The sequence below is a fragment of the Nannospalax galili genome, unplaced genomic scaffold (assembly GCF_000622305.1).
Source record: "Nannospalax galili isolate Female #2095 unplaced genomic scaffold, S.galili_v1.0 scaffold833, whole genome shotgun sequence".
Taxonomy (NCBI): Eukaryota; Metazoa; Chordata; class Mammalia; order Rodentia; family Spalacidae; genus Nannospalax; species Nannospalax galili.
The window spans coordinates 546,953-555,048 of record NW_008333374.1 but is presented as its reverse complement, the minus strand read 5'-3'; the positions used below and the strand labels follow the sequence as shown (position 1 = coordinate 555,048).

The 8,096-nt window shown below is 53.0% G+C and overlaps 2 protein-coding genes across 2 annotated transcripts in view; both read right to left on the bottom strand.

Annotated features, from left to right (window-relative positions):
- Positions 1-1,917: 1,917 nt before the first annotated feature.
- Tmem147 (transmembrane protein 147) lies at positions 1,918-3,781 on the bottom strand. The gene is made up of 7 exons (XM_008828018.2): positions 3,555-3,781; positions 3,411-3,480; positions 2,871-2,930; positions 2,648-2,784; positions 2,426-2,510; positions 2,202-2,323; positions 1,918-2,119 (listed from the first exon to the last, which is right to left on the bottom strand). The coding sequence occupies exons 1-7, from the start codon at positions 3,629-3,631 to the stop codon at positions 1,996-1,998; spliced, it is 675 nt and encodes a 224-aa protein (XP_008826240.1). The 5' UTR covers positions 3,632-3,781; the 3' UTR covers positions 1,918-1,995.
- A 154-nt stretch (positions 3,782-3,935) lies between these two features.
- Gapdhs (glyceraldehyde-3-phosphate dehydrogenase, spermatogenic) overlaps positions 3,936-8,096 on the bottom strand; it is a 17,767-nt gene continuing 13,606 nt past the window's right edge. Inside the window, exons 5-11 of the mRNA XM_008828019.3 lie at positions 7,228-7,318; positions 7,023-7,141; positions 6,581-6,662; positions 6,164-6,315; positions 5,853-6,015; positions 4,332-4,429; positions 3,936-4,239 (exon numbers count right to left, since the gene is read on the bottom strand). Of these exons, the coding sequence (XP_008826241.1) occupies positions 4,167-4,239; positions 4,332-4,429; positions 5,853-6,015; positions 6,164-6,315; positions 6,581-6,662; positions 7,023-7,141; positions 7,228-7,318 (778 nt within the window). The 3' untranslated portion in view covers positions 3,936-4,166. The remainder of the gene's footprint in view (positions 4,240-4,331; positions 4,430-5,852; positions 6,016-6,163; positions 6,316-6,580; positions 6,663-7,022; positions 7,142-7,227; positions 7,319-8,096) is intronic.

The following is an 8,096-nucleotide window of genomic DNA, read 5'->3' as shown; positions in this document are numbered from 1 at the left end:
GGAAGTGTGGGAAAAAGTGACCTCAATACACCTCCACAGACAGGTGGGCATGCAAGGTCCTTCCTGTCCATTTACTCAGGGTACTGAAGAAGGCTGGAGGATCCCCCATCTAAAGAAAGATGTGCTCTCTGGAAAGACTGTCACAGCTCAGTGCTCAGTGTAAGAGAGCTGGCCTTTCCTAGGACAGAGGTAGAACCAATATATGGGATCTGGACAGCCTGGTGAAGGTGGGATGGGACAATTCTTATTCTCTGGGGGCCCTAGTAGAAAGACCAAGTCTGAGGAGGAGCACCTTCTTAGGGGGGCAGGGTTGACATCTAGATAAAGCTTAAAGGAAACATTCAAGGGGCTGGAGAGATGGCTCAGCAGTTAAGAGCACTGGCTGTTCTTGCAGAAGACCCAGGTTCGATTCCTAGCACCCACAAGGTTGTCGGGAGCTGCTAATCATTGAGCTGTTGGCAGCCTCATTTACTGAGTTTGTGTCATGCAAACCAGTACTTAACCTGCCCATTCAGGAGGAAGAAGTTTTCTGGAGAGCCTCACAATACCTGACCTTGAGGCATTAGTGGTAAACAAAAGGATCCAAGAAGCCTTTGATCTGACCAGCTCCCTGACCCTCAGATACAGGTGGGGAAATACAGCAATTGTAACTAATTGAGTTCTTCTGTATAAAGACAGAACTGAAATAAATAGAGGCTGGCAGTATTCACTGTGAGCCCCTTTTTCTGTCTCCTTTTTTTCTATCAATCCTCACTCCCCCTTTCAGGTACTGTCCGTTTTGGACGGCTGGCACCGGCACCTGGTGACTAACAATTGTCCCTAACTCCAGTTCCGGGGGAATCCAAGGTCCTTTTCTGACCTCTACAGGCTTTGGACAACATGGGTGCACTTACATACAAACAGGCAATATTCTCGTACTACAATAAAAAAATAAATAAACAAAAAGCATTCTAAGTAGCCGGGCACGGTAGCACACACCTTTAATCCCAGCACTTGGGAGGCAGAGATAGGCGGATCTCTGTGAGTTCAAGGCCAGCCTGGTCTACATAGAAAGTTCCAGGGCAGCTGGGGCTACAGGGAGACCCTGTCTCAAAAAGACCAAAAAAAAAAAAAAAAAGCATTCTAGGTCCTGGTTCTGACACATGCCTCCCAGGAAGAGGGAGTGGATCCAGCGAAATGCTAGTTCAATTGGCCAAGGAAAGGCAGGGTCACAATGGTGGAGCCTGGCATCCAGGACAATATCCAAGTTGGTGAGCTCACCTGCTATTTGGCTGTAGCTGACCCTGAACCCCACCTTGAGAAGACCCAGGACAGGATTTAGTCTGAGGCCACAGAACTGAGACACAGCATGGAGAAGCTCAGACTCAAATCTATATTTTCATTGTGGCCCTGTAAGACTTGAAGGACATTAGGAATTTGACTAGGCAGATCATCTTAAGGAGTGGCTCTCAAGAGATCAAGGGTAAAGCCAAAGGTCACTGTCTACTGTACAACGAAGCACCACAGAGGACTGTAAGCTGGGGATGGTGACCTAGTTAGGTTTCAAGCTGATCCCCCTAGCTCTGTTACAGAGGATGGATCAGAATGGGGAAAGGGAAGACTGCAGCCTTGGAGGTAGCCAGCCTAAGAAAGGCCCATGTGGAAGAGGGCTCAGGCCAAGCTGTGAGGAGAGGAGGAGGAACCCCCAAACCTTTATCCTAGATTCTAGTTGTCCGTGCCCTAGCCTGTTCAAAGATCGTTGTTCAGAGATTATCAAGCTGCCAGCCTCTGGTTGGAAAACAAAAGGGTGACAAGCTGTTCCAGGAAGGCTGGCCAGGACGCTGGCTTGTCTACCTGGTTCCATAAGCCAGAATGAGGCTCTGTGGGACCTAGGTGGGCCAGGGATCCAGTTTCTGAGAGAGAAAAGGAGGCACAAACAACTTTCCAAATACTGTTTACTTCACTAAAATCTGGAGAGAGGCAGCAGAAAGGTCTGCCAACACCTGGGACACCAAGCTAGGAGTGCACATTGACAACAGCAACATACAGGGCCAAAGTGCTGAGGGCCAGCAGCCCTGTCACTACTGCTCGGGCCAGTAGGGCTGTCCAGCTTCCCAGTGAGCAGAGGTGGACGAAAGTCCTGCGGGGAAAATCACAATGAGGAAGGGAGAAGAGAAAACCCACCCCCATGTGGACCCAGCCTCAAACCCCACCCAGCTCACTCCATGACAAAGGCCTTGTAGACACTAAGGAACATCAAGAGGAGGACAGCTGGCCGGAAGGTGTGGTACAGGTCATAACGTGTTATCATCCAGACTTGGGCAGATGCCACAATGTAGTGGACCTGCAGGGAGACGGGAGGGCAGTGGAAGTTGCAGCCAAGGCTAAGTCTTGTGGAGAAGTATGGCTGCCAGCACAAAGGTGGGGTGGGGGCAGGACTGCATACCAGACTGATATTGGAATCGATGCTCATCTGGATGTATTTCCAGTCAAATTCAATGCCCCGGGCTCCCACCCAGAGGGGGATGCAGCTGAGGAAGGCAAAGGGAGACAGTCTCTGGTACCAAGACCCCCTCAAGCACCCAGACTCTGAGCTCCACCCTCCAGCACCCCTATGGAGCCCAAGTGTCCTGTCCCAGGAGTCTGGGCTCCAGGTTGCTCCACACACCGGGACATAATGAGCTCGGCGGTGGCCCAGCCCAGGGCAGCAACCATGATCTTGTACTCCCCCTTGCCTGCATTCCGGGACATGACAAGGTTTAGGCCTATCAGGTCTGCCACATCCACGCTGGCCTTCATGAACTCCTGTGGGTCAGGTTGAGGCTTGAGTAAACACAGGGACTAGATGGGCCCCCCACCTACACTCCCTGCCCCTCCCTTGTCCCACTCACCCCAATGAAGTCATAGATGCCACCTTCCCAGGTGGGGAAGAAAGTAGCCAAGAACAGCATCTAAGAATAGAGAGCAGAAAGGTCATCTGAAGAAGCAGGCCACGTGGACACTGTGAGGAGTTAGTGTGCAAGCAGAGGGCAAGATCCTGGGTTCTAGGGGGTCCTTCAGGGAGCATGTGGCAAGATCACAGAAATTAGGGCGATGTAGGGCAGGTGCTTGGTTTCCACAGGGGCTGGATGTTTGCAGGGGATTCTGAGATGCCGGATGACTGCGTGGGTAGTGTAGGCAGCACCATACGACACTCTGTGGGTGAATTATGGTTTAGTCAACACTACAACAGGGCTTTTCTCAGTTTTACAAAAGTGCTAAGAAAGAGTAGCAGCAAGGACTCTCCTGGGGTTCCACCCCTTCTAGGGTATGGGGGCACAGTCCCTATGCGTCTAGAGGGCGGTCCCAAGGTGGGCGACAGCCGCAGAGCCCGACTCCTGGGGTTTTGGAAAGCCTGGAGGCCAAACACGTGGAGTTCCGGCGTCCCTCACCTTGCATAGCTGCACAAAGAGGTAGGTGACTCCAGCCTGGACGCATTTCCAGAAGGCGTTGTACTCAGACCTGGAGAAGCGGGCGATGAGGGGTCAGTTCGGGCCCTGCACCCTCTTCCACCCCCGCGCGCGCCCCGCACTCACAGGCCGCTGCACTTGTACGTGATGAAATAGGGGAAGTAGGCGAGGGCGAAGCAGTTCCCGAAGTGGAACAGAGTCATGACGCTGGCAGCCTCGTCCCGCCTGAGCGGGATTCGCCAGGCGGCGTCTCCTCGGGGTTTGGGTTTAGGCTTCGCCGCCGGCGCTCTAGCCCGACAGGGGCCTGGAGCCCACCTGATTGCCTTGACCCGCGCGCGGCCTTCTGGGAACTGTAGTTCTGGCCCCGTGCGTCGCACGTCGTGACGTCAGAGCGCCCGCAACCGACCGCCGCTACCTGGTTTCCAGAGATGTGCTGTCCCGGATCCCTTTCGCATTACATCTGGCCTCTACGCCTGCGGTGTGATTATTTTTCCTAAAACGGCACTCGGCTTGGAGCCAAGCGCCACCACTCGCCTTTGCCACGAACCTTGAACCCGGCCCCGAACCACGGAGACGGGCGTAGAGACACGCGGGTGCAGCTGTGCGCGCACTATGGTTTTTATTTCCTGGTTGACCTGGGGCAGCGGCGCAAGACCCTAGTGCCCCGCACCCTCCTTCCAGGCGCAGCTGAGGGCAGGAACGCGGGGTGGGCGGGGAAACAGGAGGGGCCTTTCCGCTTTATTTGTCTCGGCTGAACATGTAGCGTAGGAGGTCGACCACCCGGTTACTGTAGCCATATTCGTTGTCGTACCTTGGGAGGGAAGGAAGGAGGCGTCAGGCGAGCCCCCCACAACCACCTCACCAGTTTCCCCCCACAGTCCTCCGGTCCTTTCCATCCTTTACCAGGAAACGAGCTTCACGAAGTTGTCGTTGAGAGCAATGCCAGCCCTGGCATCGAAGATGGACGAGTGGGGATCGCCGATAAAGTCTGTGGAGACCACCTAGGTGACAGAATTTCAAAGATAAGCATAGCAGAGGAAGGAGCTCCGGGGCTCCGACTCCGGCTGTACCACATTGTCCATCCATTCATGTGTGGTGTTTGATGGAATTCTGTTGTATCTAGAGATAGGAAGTGACCAAGGCAGATGGGCATTCTTCCGGAATGGGACTGTGGAAAGAACACGGACAGGGGAGATCGTTTCAGTGGTTGAAAGTGCTTGCTGCTTAGGCCTCAGGACCCGAGTTTGGACTCTTAGGACCCACGTAAAACTCACGCAGGTGTGGGCCACTAGTAACGCTGCACTCCCAGAGCAGAGACGGAGGATCCTCTTGGGCAAGATGGCTACCTCGACTAGTCAGAATTGGTAAGCTCCAGGTTCAGTGAGAGACCCTGCCTCAGTAATTAAGAGAGCAGTGGAGGAAGAGGTGTTGTCAACTTTGTGCCTTCACACATATACACATACCAGTGCACTTATGTGTACCTGCATGAACATGTGCTCCCCGTGTCCATACATGTAAGAAGCGCACACCATATACATACACACAAGAAGAAAAAAAGACACATCACAAGGTCTTATTGCTATACCTACATCACATTCAGGCACTGGATGGCATGATTCTGGCCTTATGAACAGGGTCTATGGAGAAGGAACTGCAGACACAGACCTTGAGGGTTGTAGCCCTGGTGGTAGAAGGGCATGGGCAGGTTTTCAGCATTGGGCTGATTTGATCTGACCTGTTCAGATAACACTTGTGTGAGATTGGACCTGCAGGAGCTGAGGCAATGCTCCTTCACCAAGATGGAAGCAGAGAGATGGCATTTAGGGTGACATCTGCACCCAGGAAAGGTGCCTGACCTGGCCTGGCCCTAGGCAGGCACTGCAAAAAACAGAACTGACCTGGTGTGGTGGCACACAACTTTAATCCCAGAACTCTTGAAGCAGAGACATGTGAATTTCTGTGAGCTGGAGGCCACCCTGGTCTACCTAGGGAGATCCTGTCTCAAAAGAGAACTGATCTATTTTGTTATCTAAGTGTGTACGCAGCACCAGCTTTACCCGCCAGGCCCTAGGCAGATGGCTGAATCTACAGAATCAAGAACTTAACTCTTAAATGGCTGCTTTCTTGGATGTGTTAAGGGTTCCAAGAGTAGCTTCTGGTCACTGTTGTGAGGAAAAAGGCCACAAACACAGCGTTGTTAGGAGACCTTGCAGAAGGGGGTGTGTGTAAAGCAGAGGCTTGGAATGAATGCAGGAGGAAGAAATGTTCTAGCTGAAAACAGCAGCAAGTGCCAAGATGCTGGGGTAGGGAGCTGTACTTTCCTTGGCCTGCAGTTACTATCTTAGTCCATGCAGAACAGCTCCCAGGCAAGAGGAAACCACACCCCTTCCCTGAGGGCCCCTGGCAAGCTTTCCTCAGCCCTACCTGGTCTTCTGTGTAGGCAAGGATGCCAGCCATGGGGCCCTTAGCTGCTGCTTTTACAGCGTCCTTGATGGCTGAGTAGGAGGCAGCCTGGGCCAGGCGGCAGGTAAGATCCACAACAGACACATTGGGGGTTGGTACGCGGAATGCCATTCCTGTTAGCTTCCTGAAGAATTCCACAATAGGGGTGGGAGTCAGAACTCAGGGACTGTGTCCATTCTCCCCTTGCCTTGGGACTTTCCTTTAAGGGTTGGGGATAGTGAGATCCACCTAGGGTATGTCCCCACCCTGGTTGCAGCTTTCTGTCCTCATACCCTTTGAGTTCTGGGATGACTTTGCCCACAGCACTGGCAGCCCCAGTGGAAGATGGGATGATGTTCTGGTGGGCACCACGTCCACCTCGCCAGTCCTTCTTTGATGGCCCGTCCACTGTCTTCTGGGTGGCCGTATAGGAATGGACTGTGGTCTTGGGGAACAGGAAGGCCAAGATGAGACCTTCCTGATCTTAAGATCCTATGTCTTTCTCCTGGGACTTGGGGAGGTGGCATAGGTGTGGAGGCTGACAGGGCACACCACAGGAGGGGCACTCAAAAGCTAGGGCCTACCCATGCCACAGTATTTCAAAAGGCTTCTCTGCTGGTGGGCCTCCTCCCCAAACCACTCTCCTAACTCCATGCACTACAAGGCCTAGGAACAAGAGGGGTTCTCTGCCATCCTCTGCCCCAACTCACCATCAGCCCTTCCACAATCCCAAAGTGTTCATGGATGACCTTGGCAAGGGGTGCCAGGCAGTTGGTGGTGCAGGATGCGTTACTGAAACAGCCAGATGTGCCAGGGCACATTGAGACGAGTGGCAAAGCCAGCCCTCCACCCTTACCTTTACTTAGGTCTGGTTTTGTGAGATGTGAGGATGGGGCAGGATCGCTCACTGGGGATACCTGAAGGGACTACTGGAGGTGCTGCTACGATGCTTCCTAGGCATGGCCTGCTGAGACTGAGCATTATTAATCATTTCAGGGTGATAGTGACACAATGGCTTTTGAGACTTAAGGATGGAACCATGGGAGCAAGTTGATGTGAAACTCCAGGATCTTGTAGGACTGGGTTTGGGAGGATGTCTGCTCCCTGTGCCACAGGCTGACGTGTCCCACTTGAGGATGACATCCCTGGTACCTGACAATGTTCATAGAGCCAGGGTTATAATCCTTCTCATTCACACCCATGACCAACATGGGTGCATCAGGGGAGGGCGCAGTGACCACTACACGATGGGCACCGGCTGAGATGTGTGCCTAGGGATAGAGCATAGGGGTTAGGGGCTTCCAAGCACTACCACTCCCTCTCCCCAGCCAGCCCTGGGCACCTCATCTGCACTTACCGAAGCTGCCTCTAAGGACAGGTACATGCCTGTGGACTCTACCACGTAGGGACTTCCAATAGAGCTCCAGGGGATTTCTTTAGGGTCTTTGCTACGGAGCAGTAGGAGGGCTCTGTCAGTCTCCCTGCTTGGGGCGCACCTTCAGAGTCCACAGGCCTCACTGAAGGCTGGCCAGAGGCTTTCGTGCCTGGCCTGCTGCTGCCTGTTCCTCACCTGTTCTCTGCTCGGGTGGCTGCCATCTTGCTGGCCTTGTCTGTTATCCTCACCAATCACTCTTCCTTGTTTGCTCTACCCTGCTATTTCTACACACAAGCTTTTAGTTCTTCATCTTAGGCCCTGGCTCCCTCAAGGGAGACCATCCTGACCATGCTAAGATGGGGTCAGACTCTCTATTCATCATGTGCCCAGAGTGTGGACCCCAAGATTGTGAAGCTCTTGCAGTTGTTTTTGGGTCCCCAGCCCTGACCACCTTGAGTGAACCCCTCTAGTCTATGGTCATTACCAATGGTCATTACCACTTAGCTCCTGCAACAAGAGGCTGGGAAGACCCTGAGGACAGATGTCCACATCAGAGAACAGCTCCTGGGAGGACTGTGGTTGAAGCATGGATTACTGGCTACTTTTGTAAAGGATCAGGGTTCAGATCCCAGCACCCACATGACAGCTAACAACTATAACTCCAGGTCCAGGGGATTTGATATCCTCCTTTGTGGATATCAAAGGCCCGCTGTGGGCCTTGCTCGTGTGGGTGCATTTATATACAGGTGGACAATACACTCAAAAACATCAAATAAAAAATTTAAAGGCTAGACTGGCCATTTTGGCGAGTGCCTTTAATCCCAGTACTTGGGAGACAGAGGCAGGCAGAA